This window comes from Dipteris shenzhenensis, chromosome 26 (genome assembly GCF_047967505.1).
Source record: "Dipteris shenzhenensis isolate YYH24624 ecotype China chromosome 26, Dip_SZ_1.0, whole genome shotgun sequence".
NCBI lineage: Eukaryota > Viridiplantae > Streptophyta > Polypodiopsida > Gleicheniales > Dipteridaceae > Dipteris > Dipteris shenzhenensis.
The window spans coordinates 24,516,722-24,540,002 of record NC_141621.1 but is presented as its reverse complement, the minus strand read 5'-3'; the positions used below and the strand labels follow the sequence as shown (position 1 = coordinate 24,540,002).

General features: G+C 46.5%; 1 protein-coding gene across 1 annotated transcript in view; it reads right to left on the bottom strand.

Annotated features, from left to right (window-relative positions):
- Window positions 1–785: 785 nt before the first annotated feature.
- LOC147884861 (uncharacterized) overlaps window positions 786–23,281 on the bottom strand; it is a 41,538-nt gene continuing 19,042 nt past the window's right edge. The window contains exons 3-5 of the mRNA XM_087397755.1: window positions 11,803–11,988; window positions 2,469–2,765; window positions 786–2,098 (exon numbers count right to left, since the gene is read on the bottom strand). Of these exons, the coding sequence (XP_087253881.1) occupies window positions 1,262–2,098; window positions 2,469–2,765; window positions 11,803–11,988 (1,320 nt within the window). The 3' untranslated portion in view covers window positions 786–1,261. The remainder of the gene's footprint in view (window positions 2,099–2,468; window positions 2,766–11,802; window positions 11,989–23,281) is intronic.

Genomic DNA, 23,281 nt, shown 5'->3' with positions numbered 1-23,281 from the left:
TCAATATCATAATTTAAGGTCATCTCTTTAGGAGGGTATGCCACAATTTTGTCATCTTGGTTATTATTTAGACAAAGTAGAAAGGAAGAGGAAGGAGACATGAAGATCAAAAGACATTAAGGAACAATAACATCCTTTTATATAGTTCATTAGATTTTTTGTACATATTGATGACTATGAAAGAAAACAAAGGTAAGAAACAAGACGACTTTAGTTGCTGTTTACATGAGATCTTCCTTATTTTCTTCATCCCTAATTTATTTTATAAGTGAGGAGTCTCGATTCCACAATCACATGAAACGAGTACACGGAGGGAGTATGGTGAGGAGAGTATGATGATCATGAGCCATTTTTACATCATAGCACAAGCTAGGGACCTTAAAATGCCATCCAACATGGCTTTGAACCACACCTGAACACACCTAGTGTCCATCGTAATCAAAACAGAACAAGAGCATAGCGAAGTCTGCTGTGCTTCTGTACATACAATGGAAAAGCAGAGCATAGAAACATACTTATCGTTTCCAGATTTCCACTAGACTGTGAAGATGGCTAATTTGGAATTTGGGGAGATGAGTGAGGACACGTTTAGAAATTTCTAATAAAAGCAATTTTCACTTCCTAAACTGAAGTCACAGCAAAGAGTAACATCACAGCAATCATACAGAGGAACTTCCACATTTTCGTAATTACATTAAGCTACTTACATACAAACATTTTCAGAAATTCAACTTTCTATGTGAAGCAAAGAATGAAGAAACATTGCGATAGTGTCCTCGTAGGAGTCATTTATACATGTAGAAGACGGAAAGTTTTCATCCGTTTGCATCCAGAGCTGCATATGCCCAAACGTCTTTCCAAAAAAAGAAAATCTTGTAAAGAAACTATCAAACTTGAGCATATACACTATTGAGGATGCTATCTTAAATCCTTGGTAAATTCAAAATCTTAAGGGAGATTTGAGTATATACTCTAATCAAATTGGAGAACTCTACATTGCCACATCTTATCCTAAACAAGGCAAATAAGCTGATTGCCTCATTTATTAAAGTCTGCAAATTTCTTTGCTCCCGTGAGAAATGAAGATGAGGAAACAAAAACCCTCCCCGACTTGATCCATTAAATTTAAGGAACAAAACCCCAGAAGCATTGAAACTGCAAAACCAGCTTCTTGTGCACAGCAAATGGACCAATTAATTTCCACCAATTTGCAATACAAAAATTGGCCAAGATGATACAAGTGATCAGCTATATATATACTTCAGCAATCTACAAGACTCAAAGCTTGCTTGACATCATTCCCAGAAATCCACTTTAATACATCAGGTGCACTAGCTTGAAGCTTCTTGGGATCTTCTGCTGACTCCACAAAAGGAGAGCCAAGTTCCCCCAACATTGAGCATAAAGCCCCTTTTAAGCCCCTCATCTTGGGTTCTGAACTCTCACCCTTAACAACCTGAGGCAAAAATTCACCATCTCCAGTAATAACTACCATCTTAGTGTCATCCAGAAGGTCTTTGTCAGCCATTCCATCAATGTCAACGAGCCAGTCACAGAAAGCAACTTTTCCACCTCCAAAAGATAAACCCCTTACATCAAGTACCCATTCCATCTCATGCAATTGAGGACGAGTATAATCAGCAAAGACCTCCCTTGCCTGTTGTAAAATTCTTCTGGCTGTTCCTTTAAGACCCTTTTTCCAAAAGCAATCGAAAAATGCGTTGTAAATAGAGAACTTGGCTTCAAGGTTATCCATCTCATTCCATTTCTCAAGAAAAGATGTCACAATGTCTAGACGCTCCGGCTCCCCCTTGGGGTCTTCCGTATTGCCAAGGAAAAGAGATGTTAGCAACTTGCAAACCTCAAACATACTGTCTTCAACAGCCCTTGCTAGCGGAGTCATTTTACCCCCTAGAGCTCCAAAAGAGCGAATCAATAAACTATGAGATGCAGTATCAAGATTAAAACCTCCACTTTCCATTTCCTTCAGTATATCAGCTGCATGACTATACCAACTCCCTTCCACATAAAGTGCCAAGACTGTCCCATAAGCTGTTTCTGTCATCTGAAGCTGAGACTTTCTCATGGCAATATATACCTGTGCCACAAGATAAAACAGCTTGAAATCAACAATGGTCATATTTTCCATGCCCACACCAATCCTTCTCTTTCTTTTCTGAGGGAAAAAACAGGCATCTGACAATAAACCAGGGCAAGGAAACAATGCAAATGAGACCAAAAGAGCACAAGCAGCTTCTCTTTTTTTTCAATGCTGCACAGTATAGTTAAAACTATCAAGTTATCCAATTGGACCCCAAATTGTTTTCACCTACTTAAAAGAGTCATGCATGAAGCAGGAAAATTTGTAAATATCACAATAAACTCTACTTTGGTTTCTCAATATGAAGTACACTGTGATGTAAAAGACCTAACAGATAATTGACACAAGTGAGGGCAAGAAATAATACCTGATGTCCAATTCTCGTCCAGTTGCGCTTGGTATAGCAATGAATCATGGTTAGGTACGTGTGCATGTTTGGTTGAATCTTCTGCCTCAACATTCTTGTGTATAATTGCTCTGCTTTGTCAAACCTTTCAACTTTCACCATAGCTGAAATGATGGAGCTGTAGCTCACAAAATCAGGCTTGAGGCCACCACTAGAAAGTTCCCCATATACTTGGAGTGCTTCCTCGTGAAGACCTTGCTTCCCATAACCATCTATAAGCATGTTGTAGGCTATTCTGGATGGTCTCATCCCCAATACCTGGAAATTAGAAATAATGTCAATATATCCAAATTCCTACACTCGATGTCCCAAGATCACTGCAAAGCACATGACTGGCAACATGTTCTAATAATAAATCAGCATACCTTCAAAGAGAAATAACCGACATGCACAGCATTCACCCTACCTTCCACTTCTACATAGATCTCGTTTATGATGACTGACAAATATTTAATTTCATCATAGACCCAACAAGATAATGGACAGGCTTGTGTGGCTCTCATTCTGCAAGGCATCATTTTTTATATTATTTATTCCTTGCTCACCAGCATCCACAGTCAGGATCGATCCTCCCTTAGCTGAAGCCAACTTCTTTATCAACCAAAATCTAGTGCCTTATGTATTTTCTTCAGTGGTATATAAGGATGACTCACAACCCAGTTCCTTTCAACGCAGCAGGTTGTACACACTAAAACTCCATCATCGGGCAATATACCGATCCAAAGATCTATAAGTGCGTGATCCCAGCTCCTGCAAATGCTCCCACCCCTCCCCCGCTCCCGTCTACCCCCCCCCCTCGCGCTGCGCGGCCCCCTCTCCCCTCCCCCTCCTCTCTCTCCGCCGCCTCCCAGCTCGCAGCCGCCCGCCACGCATCCTCCACCCCCCTCTCCTCCTTCTCCGCCCGCCATCCCCCCCCCCTCTCCTTCCTTCTCCGCCCCTCCGTCCTCTCCCTGCCTCCCTCCCCTCGCGTTGCACTACCACCCCCCCGCCCCCTTCCTCCCCCTCCCTGCCGTTGCGCAACGCTGCCACCCCCCCCCTTCCCTCCCTCCTCTCCTTTCTTCCCCGCCCCCCCTCGCGCTGCGTTGCCACACCCCCCCTCTCCTCCCTCCTCTTCCCCGCCTTGCGCTGCGCTGCCCCCCCCCCTCCCTCCTTTCCTGCCCCTTCGCCATTCGCTCCCTCTCCACCGCCTCTCCTCCCCCCGCTTCCCCATACTTCTCCATCCCTCCCTCTTTCCTCCCCCGCCTCCGTCCCACTCCCCCCTCCCTCGCCTCTGCCATTTCCTTTCCCCTGCCTTTTGGAGCTTTCGCAGTTTGTCGATGCGGTATGGTGGCCGTGAGCCCGGAACTGGTGGCCCAGACGGACCCCCCCCCCTCCATCAGCCTACCGCATAACACTGACAGAGCATCACGTCTCCTTGGTGAAGCAGGCCGCCACTGACTTCTCCCAGATGTCCGTTTATGGGAGAGTCATTGGCTACGCCCCTTCACGAGCAGACATCAGGGACTGGCTGCAGTCCACCCTCTACCTTGAGGACAGCCACATTGAGGAGGTCGCACTCATGGGACGTGGTATCTTCTGGCTCAAGCTCTCCTCAGCACAGGCTGCGAGCGATATGGTCAGACGGTCCCCTACTTCCGTGGGTGGGAAGATCATCCTTATGGTCCCATGGTATAGGTGTTTCAGTGTAGCGGACTTCGATGCCTGCTTCCGCATTCCTCGCCATCTAGTTACCCTCATTTTCCCAGGCCTCGCAACAGAGCTTTGCACGATCATCAAGGACCTGGGGGCGCACTTTGGCTGGCTCATGCAGGACACCTTCGTTGATGCGGCGGCAGCCCAAGGGGTGCCACGTGTCAAAGTGGCAGTCCTAGATCCGCAGAGTATCCCCTCAGAGTTCGAGATTGAGACCGACACAGGTGTGGTGACGCAGCACATTATGGTCACTGGTCGCCCAGATCAGTGTCTGAGATGCCATGGCTTCGGGCACCAGGCGCGCTCCTGCCCTCACTTCACGAGGACAAAACCTCAGATGGCCCCCATCTAGGCAACTCAGGATCCCCCCCGCCAGGCATCGACACCCCCTCCCGAAGGGGAAGGCTGGACTGAGGTCAAAAGAAAACGGAAAGGAAACAAAACAGGACCAAAAAAGCCTTCCCATCTACAGCAAGAGACCCCTGTGGTCACCAATCAGCAGCAGCCCGGTAAGGGGAAGGAGAAAGGAAAGGAGAAGATCAGCCAGCCTCCCCCTCATCCTTCACCCCGCCCCCCCCCCTCCCCCCCCCTCCTCGGTCCCCCTACCTCCCCCCCCCTCCTCGGTCCCCCTACCTCCCCCCCTCCGAGATACCCCCAGCACCTTTGGTTTCAGCCCCCCTCTCTCCCTCGAGCATGATCCCGAGGGAACCTCCCCTTTCGCCTGCGCTGCCTGCGGCCCCGAAGCCAGCACAGACCTCCTCCGTGCCTATCCCTCCTGGCCCGGTGAAGGGGAGAGGCCCTTCCCCGTAGATTGCTAGCACCACTCCAGCTTGTTCGACAGCCAGCACCCCTCTTTCTGGTTCAGACTCCTCATCCTCGTCCCCACACCCAAGGGCAACTCCTAGAGCTCTACCTTTGGAGTTTAACCGAGCAGGACCTTGAAATTATTTGGATGCAGCGAGTATTGGCTCCTTCCCTGCATGCCTAAACATCAGTATCTTCTTCCTCTGAAAGTGGGCGGAGGGTAAGGTGTCCGTCCTTGCCCCCCATGATGGTCCTAGCTATTCCTTCACTATCACCAGTGACGGGAATGAGCAATGGACGAATGAAAATGTTTGGGAGATGATTCGAGATCAGTCCCAGGAGCAAGTGCAGGATTGGATCGGTAGTAGAGCAACGGAGCTTCTTCAGCAGCAGTGGAAGAAGGGTGACGTTCGTCTGAGATGGCGCCACAACGCCATACGATTCCGCCTTTTGGTCATCATTCGACCACCTCTGGAGTGGATCTACGCGAAAGGGCTCCGCCCTTGGAGGACCTCAGAGGTAGCGGGCTTCTACAGTATTTCCCTGGCAGAGGCTTCAAGTTGGTTAGAGAGAGCTTACCACCATGGGACGAAGGGCCTCTCCCCTCTGCTGAAGGTTTTAGAGGATGGGTCCGATGATCCGGCCTCTCCTTCGAAACCCTCACAGAAGCGCCTTCGTCTGCACACTGGACATCCTCCGACCACCTCGACATCGACCGCAAGCAGACAGCTGTTTGTGGCCCATCTCCCCTCTTCATGAGTATACGCATTATCTCTTGGAACGTCAACGGGTTCCACTCATCGGGAACCCGCGGCCCCAAGAAGATGGTGCTCAGACAAGAGCTCCAGCCAGCCTTGGTGGGAAGGGTAGATGTGCTCCTATTGCAGGAACACAAGCTTTCGGCTTCTCAGACCAGTAAGTGTGGGAAGGTCCTCACAGGACACTCCCACACCTACTGGGAGCCTTCGATTGGCGAGCAGGGGAGGAGCGGGGGTGTCTGTACCTCCATCGACGCTTCTCTAGTTCAACATGTGTGTGGTTTTGGCACCTTGATCCCAGGACGAGCGCTTTGGGTGGGCTTGAATATTGAGGGATCTTGCATCAGCATCCTCGATATCTATGCCCCGACCGACCTCAGACGAAGAGCCGCTTTCTGGAGCTCTTTGACAGACTTTATTGCCAAAGATGGATTCTTGGATTGTAGAAGGGGACTTCAATAACCTTGAGACTTTAGAGGATCAGCAGGGACGGGGCCCAGAGTTCCTCGATATAGCTCAAGCGGAGCAGGCGGATTGGGACTCCTTGTTCGCTGTGGGAGGTCGGGACAGTTGGAGGGAGCCTTCCTTTTGTAGATGGACAGGGAGTCTGGACTTCTCTTGGGGTTACAGGAGGGAGGGAGGCAGACTTCTAGAGCAGTTGGACCATTTCTATGTCAGCGATTGGGCGCTAGGCAGAGGTGGAGAGTCAGGAGTGGTTCCAAGGACGACCCTCTCTGACCATGCCCCAGTCATCCTAGTCCTGGACTCAACCTCTCACTCCTTACCTCCACGCTCGTGCTGGATCCCAGACTCCATCTACTCCAGAGCAACGGTTCGCAGCAGGATAGTGGACCTGTGGGAGCAGGATTGGGACCCCTTGGAGGATATGGCAGCTCAGGTAGCTTAGGTTCTTGCCGAGTCTAGTCTCATCTGTCAGCAGGAGGCGATTCAGGTCAGGCAGCAGTGGTGGGCAAAGGAGAGGGGTCTCAGACGAGATCTTGCCTCGATACAACGGATGCAGCAGTCTTCTCTAGGCTCTGAGGAGCTCAGACGACAGGAGGTTAGAGCCCGAGCCATGCTAGAGGAGATCACCCAGTGACGCTCAGAGTTCTTGTTTCATGCTTCCAAGTCCTTTTGGGCTAGGAAAGGCGACAGGATGTGCAGAGAGTTCTTCAGGACTCATGGCCAGAGGTCAGCACGGGAACAGCTCCGATCTCTTAGAGCACAGGATGGTAGTGTCAGGACAGATCAAGACGAGGTACGAGACTTGGCGACAGATTTCTACAGATCCCTGTTCCAACAGAAGCCCCCAAACCCTCGTGCCCGCCGTTACAAGGAGGAAGTGTGGAGGTATACACCGTCGCTCGTGCAACCTAGCATGAGTGAAACCCTTCTCGCCCCTTTCACCGTGGCAGAGATGTAAGGATGCGGTGAGCGCTATTGATGGGCTGAAATGCCCAGGTGAGGATGGGCTCTCTAGAGCTTTCTTCACCACCTTCTGGGAGCAGATCCACCAGCCCTTGCTCGCAGCCTTCCAGCATATCTTCTCCAACGGACAAATGCCAGAGAGCCTTGCAACAGGCTTGATTTGCCTCATCCCCAAAGGGGGGGACCATCAGGGGATCAGACAGTGGCGCCCTATCACCCTCCTCCCGACTGCCTATAAAATCCTCGCCAAGATGATCAATAGTCGCATCCGCCCCCTGCTACATGACTTGATCCATGACACCCAGACTGGTTTTGTCCAAGATCGCAGCATTTTGGACAACATTTTCACATTCTCAGAGGCGACGGAGTGGGCCCAGCACGGTGGCCAGCACCTTGCCATACTCCTCCTTGACTTTGAGAAGGCGTACGACAGGGTAGACTGGTCCTTCTTGGAAGGTATACTCTCTCGGTTCGGTTTTTCGAACGAGTGGATCAGAGGTGTTGCTAGTCTCTACAGATCGGCCTCCAACCGGGTTATCATCAACAGCAGGTTGGGGGAGAGATTCACCCTCGAGCGCTCGGTGCGTCAGGGCTGCCCGATTGCGCCCTACCTCTTCCTATTTTTTGCGGAGGCCATGACTCACTTCCTACGAGCCCGTACCACTGGTCTTCGAGGGATGCGCCTCCCTATTCGGGACGATGCAAAACTTTTGGACTCCGAGTATGCAGACGACACGGCCCTGTATGTGCAAGATGATATCGAGTCACTGGAACGAGTGAGACTGTCTTTAGAGGTTTTTTGCCTAGCCACTTGGGCAAAAATCAGCTGGCATAAGTCAGTTGGTTTTCTTACGGATCCGGGAGCCAGCTCACAGTGGGGTATTTTCTTGGGGTTTCGCTCAATCCCTAGAGGACAGACGACACGTTACCTAGGATTCCAGGTAGGTCTGGATATCACGTCGGCTCAGCAGTTCTTACCGATCCTAGTCTCCATACGACGGAAGCTAGCCTTCTGGAGCACAGCTCGGCTATCTTTGGCAGGCAGGGCCCTTGTGATCAATCAGGTCCTTCTTGCCACCGCTTGGTACGTGGCATCTTGCTAGTGTTTCTCGAGATCGTGTGTAGCCCAGCTGAGGAGACTGGTGCAAAACTTTCTTTGGTCTAGCTCAGATGGTTCCGGCACCACCAGAGCCTGGGTGGCCTGGCAGAGGGTCATTCTCCCCGGGTGTGATTTTTTGGTGAGCTTTTTGTCATGAGCTTTTTTTCAATTTTCATGAATATTGCGAGCTTTTCATTCACCTGAGAGAGAGAGAGGGGGGGGGTCATGGAGTGGGGTGGGTTGAAAGTTTGGGTTGTGGTTGCAGTTAAGAGGAGAGAGGGGGGGGAGGGGAGATAAAGGAAAGGGGGGTTTTTCCTTATATGTAAATTTTTATTTCACTTGAGTCTTGACTCTTGATTCTTCATGCTTTACATTGGTCTTGACTCTTGACTCTTGTTTTTGGTCCATGGTTTGTTCTCTACAGGATTGAGCAGATCAAGGCTATATGGAATAAGCGATGGGATTGGTTTCACAGACCAATTCATGCAGTAGCACATGCATTGCATCCTCTATGGCAAAATGAGGAGCAATATGAGAACACAGAGATGATGGCTTCATGACATACATCAGGGCGGTGACCCATGGTGATGTATACATGCAGGGCCGTATAGGATTGATCTTTTGGCCTTCCGCACCATACAGGGAGCTTTGGTCAAGAGAGAGCAAGCCTTCGAGAGACTCGGTTACAACCTGTCTCATGGTGGGAGAAGAATGGGAATTGTGCTCCCACATTGATAATTCATACACTCAAGTTTGAGCCACATGCATGGTGCATCATGCAACATAGTATGGTGTTGAGTTACAACTTACATTCTATTTAATTCTAATTTCTAAATCCTAAATTCTAATTATGTGTGCAGAAACGCCATTCAAGTGCTCTCTCAGCATTGCGGTTCCGGTCCATGTGAGAGAAATTGGAGCACTTGGGCACTCTTCCATACAAAGAAGAGACATAGGTTAATTACCTCTGAGCTAGAGAGGTTGGTATTTTGTTATTGCAACCTCCAGCTCCTTGAAAGGAATGCCAAGACTCCGGAGCCTTCTCAGGTGAATGTGGACAAGATCGACATTGAGAAGTTGAAGTTCATTCCAGAGATCCCACAGGAAGAGCGCAATATGTACTCCTTGCTTATGAGGAGTTGACAGCATCGACCCGTACCACTCACTCTTCCACCCGCTCTCAGAGGAACTAGAGAGGCAGTGCCTCCACTCACACTTTGAGGATCCACGGACTAAGGGGATGCTTTTTGACTGCTTGGTCCGCCCAGCAGGGATGTATGGCAGCCCTTGCTAGGGGCCAAACTTATCGGATACAGAGTGCGCTCATGTAGAGTGGGCTTGTGTAGAGCGGCTTCATGTTCTCATGCTATCACGGATGATCCGCGGTAAGCCATCCGTCCCTCACCAGATCATTCAGACTGAGTTCGGATCATCTCCATTACAGCTAGAGGCTGCATTTCAGGTCATCACGTATCTGTACTGAGTCAGGGAGTATGGGGATTACACTTCTAGGCGCAGCAAGCCACCATGGTTGGCACTATCCTCCTCTATGGCTCTCTCAGAAAGAGGGGACCGGAGATGCTGGTATACACACACAATGAGATGGTTTGAGCAACTAGGGCTCCACATGGATAGACTCCCTCCCTTCCAGTACAATATGGATGCTCCGTTCTCTCCCCTCATGTCACATAAGGTCAACCAAGTCATCCGCAAGGATCTCTTGCAGCTACACACATTCTCGACCTAGTTGGGACCGAGCGAGCTTCCAGTGAAGCTCAGCTTTTACAAGGATCATTGCTTGCATATCACAAAGGAGGGGTTCATTGACCCACCATGATACACGTAGATCCACTTACCCCACTCACTGAGGATCTCTATTTGGCAGTTGTGGGTCTCTTCACATCAAGAGCGGCAGAGCAAAGAGCATACCCAAAGAGAGGCGCATATGCACATTGTGCGACGCACAAGAGGTCAAGACGGAGAAGCATTTCATCTTCAGGTGTCATGTTTACTATGAGATCCGAGGGCGTTTCTACTGCCTCTTCAGAGATCGCTTTGGGGTTTTGACCCAGTTCCTCTCCTATCCAAACCAGAGATGCTTGGCGGCTTTCATTCATGAGGCAATCAGACACCGCGAGAGGCTACTTCGATCAAAGAGACAGGGGCAGACTTCTCACATGGCAGATACCTCTCAGAGCTCCATCACAGAGTTCTTCATGCCAGATCACATGGACCCCCACGGGACGAGACCTAGACATGATTGTGACCCAGAGCCAATGACTCTTCAGCTCAAACAGAGGGTTGACACGTGGATCACACTTGGGAATATCCCCTCCTTGGTCAGAGTCGGAGCCCCACCGACAGGGGTTCCTGTAGCCCTTGTTAGGCGCAGAGTATGACCAGAAGACGTCACAAGGTCACACCCATGAGCGGCTGACAACACTCTATTGCCGTGTTCATGCCTCCATTGCCCCGTCCATCCTAATGAACTAGACGATGTTGGTGATGATGATGATGAGATTGATATGTAGTTGACCATTGACATGACTATGTTGTACTTAGTACTTAGTACTATCATTTTGCATTTTTTTGCATTATGCATTGGTGTGGATGCTCTTATTAGTAGCTCCACCCTCACAGTTCATTTGTACCGAGATTTTCACAGTCCCATAGGCTTGCGAGGCTTTCTGCGGACGTTAATCTGTCTCTCTCTCTCTCTCTCTCTCTCTCTCTCTCTCTCTCTTTTTGACGAAGATGCCTCGTGTCCAAGGAGAGCAATTTACTCCCACGATTATTGTTGGCAAAGATGGAGCACCAAGTGTGACGGTGAGAAGCAATTAATGTGGCATGGAGTTGGGAAGAGGAATTCAACAATAGAGGCTTATTTTGAGGATTGCACATTGACAACACCTGATATGGCTCAAGAGTTTACAGTAGCCATTGGCACATGAGGTTTAATAGACCCTGCTCCAAAGCGACAGAGGCACAACTCCACTTTATTCACCATGATCCACAAGAGGGATCTATACTCACACTAAGAGCCCATGCATAATGAATTCTGAAATCTTGCCTTGGATTTGAATGTTCCTCAGGTCCTTTAACGCTCTTTTTATGTGCTGTTATTTTAAAACCTAGACACATACACATTCTATAAGAAACCCAAGGCTACAAACTAGCTCTAGTTTGAAACTTTACCAAGCCTTATCAATCTATCAAACATTAGGCCATTCGAACATTTAAAAGTGACTATGGGTTCTGCATTTTGCAATGGGGAGAGATATGCACAGTTAAAGCTATTCTATTTCATGAAATTTTCTGCCTAAACTCTTCACAAAAGTTAAAACACTACAAAAGACAGATTCCATTACAAAGCAGATGTTCTAAGAAATTGCAATCCATTTCTTACAATGACTTGAAGAAAGAAACAACCTCCATTTACACTTGAAGTTGAGCAATGCTTGAACAATATTGTGCCACAATGATGCACCACTTTAATGATAGAAAGGTGGCATACCGATTTGTACTTCAAGAAAGTTTCACGTGCTTTTTCCATCAAGCCTGCTTTGCAATATGCATGAAGCAAATAATCATAAGCACTAGCGTTTTCCTCAAGACCCAACTTTTTCACCATTTGCAACAGTTCTAAATTTCTTTTATAATTTCCTGTCCTCCCATAAAGTTGCATTAGTTTTACTATGACCTGCAAATGCAACAGCATTCGAAAAATCATCAGCAAATTTCAATTTTCAATACTTTCAGATCCTTGAAAGGCCAAGCACTAAATGTCTTTATCATTCACTAAATGCATTATCAGTTGTTGACATGGAGTAACAAGCAAATCCAATGTACCTAACGAGAAAAACAGCCTCTCCTGCATAATATGATAAGAAATTTTTGAACAAAAGTACATTTATAAACAAAACTATATATCAATTGTCTTTAAAATCTGGAGCTTTTGCCTCAAATCTGCTCTTTGAGAACAAAGAAGTTGACATTTAAAAGAACTTGGAGGAAATGCGAGGTTTTCACTTTCTTTCGCATACATTTTGGGGCTTAAGCTACAGTTGCAGCTATTTGAGTCTAGTGTAGACTCGGTGCAATTTTTACACATATCTAAACACAGTGAGCTAGATTTTGGGGCAGATGCATTGGGGTTTGGACAGGAGAGTTGGATGGCACCAAGTACTCCTTGTGGAGTTTTCTGGTCAAAAATATGTTGGTCACAAAGAATTTATGGGGATGTGTTAATGGGGATGAGCTTTGTCCTGTACATATTGCAACTGTCACACCTGTCAAAAGTGGAAAACAAGCTGCTAGACAGCAAACTCTAGGACCTGCAGCTCCCACATAACATCAAAGAACGTGGGATTCAAGTGATGCTCAGGCCCTAGCTCTATGTCAGTCAAGAGTGATCCAGCCAGATATACAAGCTACCAAAAGAATATATTTCCATCCAAAACTATGGACACAATACAAAAGAGAGAGGGATCCAAAGTTCCACGAAAGCGTGGTCCTTTGATCACATCTCGGCCCAATGCCAACACGTCGATGAAGTTGCCCCAGCAGCTCCCATGATGGAGCCCGCTAGAGCAATTCAGTGTCCATTCCGGTTCCTGGCTTTTCAACCAGTGGCTCCTGCTACTCCAGGTCAGGTCCTGCACAAGCAAACCATCATGGTACACAGGTCCATCCACAGTAGCACCCATTGGCACCACCACCTTCAATCATGTTCCCGCCTTCGAACTCGAACAATCCAAACGCCACGATCTTCGAATTGTCCCCCTCATAATGAGTGAACAACCTGGAGTCTCCCAGGCACCATGCTCTGAGGGTCTGTCTCAACACATCCTTCCTTTGGCAAGGTCCGCAACAAAAGAACCATCTCGAGAAATGAAATCCCAAGAATAGCTCCAAACAACTTGGACGACGAACTCTCACTAGGCTCTCAAGCAAGTACTCTCCTGGCTTCAGTACACCTTGTCCATCATCTTCCAACAATCTGTGTCCGAGATTTGAAGAAAGCACTCAAGCTTCCCCTTCTGCCTTCGAAGAAGGCCCATTCCTTCCAATCCCGCATTACCTGAGACAAATGAAGCACATATTCTCTCCACAAGATGCTATATAAAGGCTTAAATTAAGAACATCAAGTGCATACCAGATCGTCGTTCTGCCTATGTGCTTGCTATGAAAGCAAACCATGCACCTCATCACACATACTAATAACCTGTGCAATCCTGTACTGTCCCCTTCTGAGAAACAGCAACCATCTCAACATGAAACCCTAGGTCACTCCATGGAATCCACCCTCGTGTCTTTATCAACAGCCACGCACCTGGAAGATTCCAAGCACTCCATGTTGTCCTTGACAAGGTCTCTGACTCCCCATCGGCCCACATCTCAATGTCAGACATCATCACTATGGTTTCTAGGTCGGCATATCATACCTTAGTAACACATGGAGATGTCACCAAGAACTGTTCTTCGATTGCCACATTAGCTTTGGCTTTTGTGTCACCATCTGAATCTGAGTCGGACTCCTTGTTTTTCTAATCCGCCTTCTTCTTTTTGCAATCCTTCGCAAAAAGGCCTGGCGTGTCACAATAGAAACACTTTTTCTTCTGCTTCTCTTCTTGGAAGTGTCCTCGTCATCTCCAAAGACATCCTTATTGGGCTTGCCACCGTTTGTCATCGTTGTTGTTGTTGTTGTTGTTGTAGAGCTTCTCCCTAGGTTCTTCCTGGAGCAGTAATGGACCCAACTCCTCAAAAGTCAAAGGATTGGTTCTCCGTCTTGCTATCACAGTCGTAACGAAGCTTTTGAAACTCCAAGGCAACCTCCCCAATACCATCAAGGTCAACTGGCACGAGTCCACCTTTTGACCAACACATGCTACCTTAACCTTCGTCAAGTGGTCATGTACCGAATCTCCCTCATCCATATCCAAGTTGTAGAGCTGATGCTGAAGAAGCAAGATCCGAGATCTGTTATCTATCTCATACAGATCCTTCAAAATGACCCACGTCTCTACTGACGTGTCGATCATCTAGATGTGAGCAAGCACAGAGTCCGCCATAGTACCTGTGATCGATGCCAGGGCATGAGCATCTTTATCTTCCCAAGCTTCGAGCTCCTCTCCATCTACTACTAGTATGGGTATCCTCCCATTGTTGTCCACCACATCCTTCGGCTTTGCCTCTGCTCCCGTTGTCAGTTTCCACACTTTTCAGAGCCACTAAATGACTCCGGATCTTCACCTTCCAAATAGGGTAATTTGTCCCATCCAATTTCCCCGACTCTCCAAAGTTAGGGATGGTGAAAGAAAGAAATCGACTAGGAGAGAAGGAAGGGAGAGAAGGGGCTGAAGAGGCTTTTGAAATCGACATTTGCGCTGCTAAACCACATAGCAAAATCGATAGCAAACTCAAACTTCTGTAGACCAGAACTCCATACGCACCTGACTGAACTTGAGTCACACCCTTCTCACAAGGGCACTGTCCTCCAGTTGTGGAAGTCGATTCCTAAGAGCCTCTGAATCAAGGTCGTCCTTCAGTAAGGTTCCTGCCTTCAGGCTCCCACACTTGTGAGCCTCCTTGGGCTATGATACCATGTTAGAAATCGACCAATAGAGGGTACGCACAGTGGAAGACTAATAGAATAGCCCATGAGCTCACACAGTGTGTGTGCAGAGTGGAATCACAAACTTCTTAAACTTATGTGCTTCAAATAGATGTGCAGACTCATCAATAGACAATGATCCAGCCAAATATAGAAGCTACCAAAAGAATATATTTCCGTCCAAAACTATGGACGCAATACAAAGAGAGAGAGATCCAAAGTTTCACCAAAGCGTGGTCCTTTGATCTTACCAAAAGGTACTTCTACAATCTGCTGGATATCTCTAGAACTTGAGCCCGTGTGCTCCACCTCAAGCATATGTAGAATCTCCATCCAGATCTCAGCTTCTTGCTGCCCTAAGAGACAGCCAACATTACCAACCCTAGTAAAGCTCAGTCTGCAGCCACTCTCTGGTCTTCTCTGCCTCCTGGAAGTAGGCCTGAGGGTGTGTTAATAGCTGCTACTGCTGCTCCCCAATTTGCTGGACTGCTGGATGCTATGAATGAGGCACTAGGCCTTCCTTTTACAGGCCCCAAGGCCTTGCAAAACAGCCGACTGGAGCAGGCCTCCTGGCCAACTCAGTCTGCAAGAAAACCACCCCCACCAGCCCTATATTTTGGGCTGTGGGCAGCTGCTCTTGGACTGCATGCCCTCTGTATTTAAATGGGGACCCAGCCCCCTTGTTTTGTGTGCCAGTTGAGTGGCTGGCCCCCTCCACTCCCCCCTATATATGGGGCTGTGGGCTAGGCCATATGGCCGACCAGATCTGGACGACCAGCCAGCTCCATGACCCTTTATAAGGGCAGGGTGCTGCCCTTTTGCAGCCCCTCTCTTTGCTGCTTCCAGGCCCTGCTGTAGGCTAGGCCGGCGCATCCCAGGCGCTTCTGTCCCTTTCTGCTACTCCAGATCTGCCCCCTTCCAAACCAGTTCCATGCTTTGTACTTGGCACCATCTGTTGCAGTCCTTTTCTTGTGTGAGGTGCTGCCCATGTGGCAGCCCCCTCTCTCTCTCTTCTTTGGGCATCTTCTGCCCTAGTTCTCCCTCCCCGTGCTCTTCTCATTTAGGGGCTTAAAGATGGGGAGGTGTGGGGAGGTGACCTTTCCAACACCTAGCCCCTCAATCCAGACACAGATTTCAGCAGTCAGGTCCAAGCTTCCACACTGTTATTTCCAGCAACCAATCGCCTTAGTTCAGGGCCAGCAATAGTGCAACCGATCCTCAGGCGCCTAGTTTATCAAGAGGCTCCTGCAGCGGTTAGGGGAGTTTTCCATGGCTTTTTGTACGCCATTCTGCCACATGTACAGACAGTAGATAGTGCGCTTTCGCCAGTATTTATAAAGCAGAGTACAGTAGTTAGGGAGATCTCCGGTGTCTTTCCATATTGGCATTCCTCTTTTTACTATGTTTTCTGCCCAGTGAAAATGAATCAGGTTGCAAGGTACAGACCCTCCGTACAGATAGAGGAAGGGAATACTATTCAAAGCATACCTGGCAGAAAGGGGATAAAGCATCAATGTACCAGATACATCAGTTGCAAACATCTGCCTCATAAGGTTTGGCTTGAGATTGTCATGTATACAGCACACATTTTCAATTGGTGCCCTAAAAAGTCCTTTTTTTGTTTTCAAAGAATGCCCTAAAAAGTCTTGGAAGACTATCACTCCATTCAAGGCCTGGTATGATTTAAAGCCTAAGGTTGACTATGCCAGGACTTTTGGTAGCCTTGCTTACGTTCGTGTGCCTTCACAAACAAGAGGCAAACTAAATGACAAGGCTTTCAAATGCATATGCAAGGGTATCGTTTCTTTGATCCATGCAAGCAGAGGATCCTTGACAGTAGAGACGTGGTGTATGCAGAAAAGTCACCTCAGCCACTTGTTGAATTCAGCAAACAGATGAGACACAGCCCACAAATATGTTTGAAGGTTTACTTCCATTATGTTAGAAATGAACCAGACTAAGGGTATCCTGCAGACGAAGACTGATAGAGCATCCTAGGAATTACACGCGGAAGTGTTTAACTACGGAATCCAAAACTTCTTTACTTGTGTGTACTCAACAAACATGTGTGTACATGCAAGCCAGTAAATGGACAATGCTCCAAGAGAGATATAGCACCAACAAAGTATATATTTCCGCCCTCAATTGGACACAACAAAAAATAGAGGTCTAGAGTTAACTCAACAAACATGTGTGTACTTCTTTACTTGTGTGTACTCAACTAACATGTGTGTATGTGCAAGCCAGTAAATAATGCTCCAAGAGAGAGAAAGAGAGCACCAACAAACGATAAATTTCCGCCCTCAATTGGACACAATGAAAGAGATAGGTCTGGAGTCCCACCAAATTGTGGTACTCTGACCTTACCAGTTGTACTACTATCTCCTTGGCACTTCTAGATCCCTGAGCCCGTGTGCTCCTCGTCGAGCTTCTGTAGATTTAGTCTCCATAGCCTGATCCCCGCACCTTACTGCCCTAAATGTCAGCCTCGGTGTGCAGCCCTACCAAGCTCTCTGTCTACAACTCTTCAGCCTTCTCTAGACCTCCTAGAGCAATTGGACACAATAAAAAATAGAGGTCTAGACTCTCACCAAACCGTAGTACTCTGACCTTACCAACAGTTGTACTAAGCTTCTGTAGATTTAGTCTCCATATGCCTGATCCCCGCACCTTGCTGCCCTAAATGTCAGCCTAGGTGTGCAGCCCTACCAAGCTCTCTGTCTACAACTCTTCAGCCTGCTCTAGTGCTGCAGATCTGATGCTCCAATCTGCTGGCCTTGCTGCTTCTCTAGTGGATAAAGAATGAGGCCCCAAAGGCCTCCTTTTATACGGGCTGGTAGCTCTCCAACCAACCGACCTGGTAGGGGCCATTTTGGCCGACTGAACAGCCTGCCCCCACCAACTATACTCTGTAAAAACTCCCCTAGAAAGGGCACACATACTCAAGTAGAGCTGGCCCTGCCTGGCCATGTGGCAGGCAGCCACAACCTGATCTAGGCCCTGGATCTGGTCCAAATCATCTCCAAACATGTGCAATCTCTGTCTGCTGTAAGGTGTAATTACACGAGTGGTCACACCTCTTAGATGTGCCTTACCAATTCTCCTTAAGACCCAGGTCAACCCTTAGACCTTAGGTACTAGAATTTCTAAGGATCCTTGACCCTTATCCCTACACTTTAATTATTATAATCCCCTTTTTATCCCTAGGCAATGACCCATAACCTAACATGACCCTTTTTCCTTCCTATCTCACTTAATATGACTCTGATTTCAGAGCCATCTAAACCAGCGTTCTTCTCTTGACTAATCCTATTGATTAGCATACTAATTTGGATACTACTGGGTACTCATGTCATGACATTCCCTTTCGCTTAATTTTTAGTTGTCCTCTGCTAATAACAAAAGAGGGTTTAGCTCCTATCATGGATAGTGTTTGTGGACTACTTGCTGATATAACCACTGGAAGTTTCCTAGAGTTCTAGGATCACCTTTATCTCTTTACTTCGCTGCCAGAGTGCTTGAGAACTGCTCCAGACAGATTCGCCTTTTTGCTTGTTGCTGTTTCAGGGTTCCCAAAGCGTTCAGATCAATCATAATCTCCCCAGAAGCTCTCCTACTACCTCAGAATCTTCATATCCTATTGCCTTGTTGCAGCTAGCCTTTCTATGTGCCAACAACAGCCAGGGTTGGATGTTTGCTGGTCTTTGTCCTGCCAGGACTCCCTTGAAGGGTATCAAAGCTGCCAGGACAGACTAGGCTGATTTGTTTCCTACCAAGACTCCATTGAAGGGTATCAGAGCTGCCAGGTTAGAACTATCAGCCAGAATCGGAAGAAAGATTGCATTGGGATATTGCACTGGACTGGGATGCCTTCCTAAAATTGGAGATGTTTGCATAGCAGGACGGAAGTGCCCATGAACGGATTATTCAGCTGGCTATTTTTGGTTGGATGCACAAGAGTGCTTGTACTGTATTTTTTATGCATCTTGAATAAAAGATAAAGAAATACCGAAAGGGGCGCTAAGTTTAGGGCCCATCTCGTGTCTGGTGTAGGACGAGGACGTTGTGTTCGAAATTATTTTGGTTTGCTGTAGGATGGTGACACCCAATGCCAACTCGGCGATGAAGTTGCCCCAGCAACTCCCATGATGAAACCCTCTGGAAGAATTCAATGTCCATTCTAGTTCCTAGCTTTTCAACCAGTGGCTCCTACTTCTCCACATCTGGTCCTGCACAAGCAAACCATCCTGGTACACAAGTCCATCCAAGGTAGCACTAGATGGTACCACCATCTTCAATCACATTCCCGCCTTCGAACTCAAGCAATCCATATGCCACCATCTTCTAGCTGTCCCCCTCATAATGAGCGAACAACTTGGAGTCTCAAAGGCACCATGCTCTTAGAATCTATTTCAACCCATCCTCCCTCTGACAAGGTCTGCAACAAAAGAACCATCTTGAGAAATGAAATCCCAAAAATATCTCTAGATAACCTGAACCATGAACTCTCACGGAGCACTCAAGCAAGTACTCTTCTCGCGTCAATACACCTTGTCCATAATCACCTTCCACCAATCTAATTCCGAGATTTGAAGAAGCATCCACACTTCCCCTTCTGCCTTCGAGGAAGGCAAATTCCTTCCAACTCGCATTTCCCGAGACACATGAAGAGCACATTCTCTCCATTATAAAGGCTGAAATTAATGACATCAAGGACATACTAGAACATAGTCTTGCCTGTCATGGAGGCGCATACTAATGACCTATGTAATCATGTAATGCCCCCTTTTGAATCACAGCATCCATCTGAACTTGAAACCCTAGGGCACTCCATGGAATCCACCCTCTGGTTAGTATCAACAACCGCGCACCTGGAAGAGTCCAAGCACTCCTGTTGTCCTTCACCTTCACAAAAGTCTCTTACTCCCCGTTGGCCCACATGTCAATATCAGACATCTTCATTGTGACTTCTAAGTCTACATATCTGACCTCAATAACACGTGGAGATGTCACCAAGAACAATTCTTCGATTACCACATTAGTGGTAAGCTGTAGCTTTTGTTTCACCATGTAAATTTGAGTTGAACGACTCCTTTTTGTTCTTTTGATCCGCCACCTTCTTTCTGCAATCCTTCGCAAAATGGCTTGGCTCGTCACAATAGAAGCACTTCTTCTGCTGCCTCTTCTAACTGAAGTGTCCTCTTCATCTCCAAAATTATCCTTCTTAGGCTTGCCACCACTAGGCTTGCCCTATCCTTTGTCAGCTTTGTCCTTTTCCGACAATGCCTTTTCGTTGTTATCTTTGTTATAGAGCTTCTCCCGGGCCTCATCCTGTAGCAATAATGGACCCAACTCCTTAAAAGTTAGAGGTTTGGTCCTCTGTCCTGCTGTCACAATCTTAACGAAGCTCTTGAAACTCTGGGGTAGCATCCCAAGTACCATCAAGGCTAACTAGCTTGAGTCTACCTTCTAACCAACCGATGCTAGTCGATCCCTCACCCCCTTGACCTTCGTCAAGTGGTCATGTACTGAATCTTCCTCATCTATATATTACAGATCTATGTGGGGGGACTGATTTTAAGGGCTAATAATTTTCTTCTTTATTAGCACTGGAAGTTTAATGATACTGGAAGTTAAAATTGGATTCCTTGCCACAGCCATAGCAGTCCTGTCTGTCACCAAGAATGGTAGTGTAAGGTGCCAAGTCACAGAGATTGAGAATTCACGCAAACAACCAATTTGAAATTGGAGAAGTATGACATTTCTCTATTCTTTTACAAAAGAAAACACTTCCAAAAAGAAGAGAGAAGCTCCACCCCGCCGCCCGTGTGCTCTATCCAGTATCTCAATCGCAGTCTCATTCACAATCACAATTTCAATCTTAATCGAAGATAGAAGACGAATCACAATGCCAATCTCGTGATCCGTGTCTCGGAACCTTGATCCTAGTCCCAATCTGATTCCTTTGTACGGATCTGCATAGAAATCCACGATCTCTCTAAACAGAAGCTACTCCTTTCAAACATCGGCCCTTTTCCCAAGTGTGGATCTACTTTGGAACTCACTTTTAAAAAATAGATCCACAACCTTGATTTAGAAAATTTTCTTTTTAAAAAAATAAATAAAAACACTGGAAATCTGCCATCTTTGAAGACCCATATCTCCCACTTGGTGAAGAATCTGAAGATAATAAAAAAGACTACTTCCGACCATTTTACGATTCTCTATAATTCATGTCTTCATCTCAGTTTGCCAAAATCCACCGTTCAGGGCCTCAAATCTGCATTTTAAAACTCGACATGGAATTCTAAAATGCTTCTCCACAATTTTTAAACCATTGTTTCACCTTCTAAACAATTTAATGATGTGAATTATAGTGTATCAAAACTGTAGCCTGCTGAACAGTCTACAACTTTCTCATACAAACTTTCCTCAAAATGAAAACCATATGTATTTGCCTTCCTTTAGAACAACAAAAAATCTGAATTTGTACGATTGGATACATTCTAGTCTTACAAAGGCATATATATAACATACAATAGAAAGGAAACAAAGTGTAGTGAGGTGAGGCTTCATAGGTAGGGGGTGTTTGGTAACACTCACGAAGATCTCCAAGCAACCTCCTTAACCATACACAATCTACTGTGTAGCAAGGTAGAGGTGGCAATAGTGGGTTGTCTCCAAGTAACCTCCTCAACCATACACAATCTACTGTCACAGGTAGAGGTGGCAATAGTGGGTTGTCTCTTACTTATCCATGATTTGCATGACTTGCCAAGAAAAAACAATTCCCACTGGTTTCGGGTATCATTATCACCTGTCTAATCTGAATCATTGAAATTATATAATTGCAAGCTGGCCCCCTTCTTGGATAAACAAAAACCAAGATTTTATGTATTCTGTAGGTATTGGAAAAATAAACTTAACTACTTCCCAATGCTTAGTATTGGGACTGCGCATAACTTGCTGGTTTGGGAAACAGCACATTGAATATTAGGTCTAGTGTTTTACAGGTATATAAGATAGCCAACTGCTTGGCTATACATACCCATGTCATAGGCTCTCCTGCATCATAATTACTCAACTTCAGCCTGGGTACCATAGAGTATAAATGGGCTTTCAAGTTCTGGTTCCTCTTGATGCTGAATATTCAAAATGCAGAAGTACCACTGCAGTGCCTCTTCAGTATCTCTTCATACTCAGAATCCTCTTCTGAATACTTAGCTGCTGAAATCTCTTTATAGTAACCTGCTCAATAAGCTGAAACATATTCTCAACAAACTGGTCAGTATTAAAACAATTCTCTCACCCAAGTGTTTCATTGAACTAGGTAGAGCTTGGCTATAGATGATATTGCCATGGAGAACTACTTAGTCTATAGAAACTACAAACCTTCAATCTCTTTTTTCTTTTTAACTCTTCTATTTCAGCCCTATTCATCCTATAAGATGCTCTACATGGAGGAGAAGATTCTTTATTCTCTTTCCATACTCTACAATGAATATGCCTGCTCTCTATTTAGTTCACACATCCATACACCAATGTTGGCTGAATGGATAGCATTTACTCTTAGTTCTACGTTCACCGTAGAGTCTTGAGATGAGGAGATAGAAGCCTCACCCTCCTGCTTGGATGCTTTGCCTTTCACTTTGACAGAATTTGTTTTGGCAATTTTGGCTAATAGAGTAGGACATTTATGCCATGGATGCCCTGGCTTATGTTTCTTACATCCGAAACATTTACCCTCCTTAATTAGCTTTTTCTTCTCATCGTCAGTCATGGAAGGAAATGGTATCCATCCAGGACATGATTGGCTGTTAACATTTTGTACAATGGCTTTCTCATTTCCTTTGTTGAAGGGTTTACGAGGATTCAATTTCCTCTTAGCAACCTCAGCCAATTTAGTGAGGTCTTTCAAGGTGGTTGGGTTGAACATTTCAACCTCATACCTCACTTTCGAGGTTAGGACTGCTAAATACTTCTTCCTTCTATCATCCTCGCTCTTCTCAGGTAACTCTAAAGAGAGTTTCCAGAACCTAGCTATAAATTCAGCGTTACTCTCGTTTTCAAATTCACTGAACCTTTCCCAGCAGATGGCCAATTCTTCTTCATGCCTTGGAGGCATGAAAGTGGCCTTAAGCTGCTCTACAAATTTGGACCATTGAAGAATAGGCTCTTTTCCCGTTTGTGATAAGGACCACCACATTAAAGCATCCTTTTGTAGATGCAGTGTGACAAAAGCAAGCTTGTCGTGATCAGTCTTATCTTGATGGGTGAAATATAGCTCAAAATGGCGAATCCAATTGAGGATTTTATATGCCCCTCTTGCTCCATCATACTTTGGGAACTCTTTTCTCTCTCGTGGTTGGAATTTAGCTCT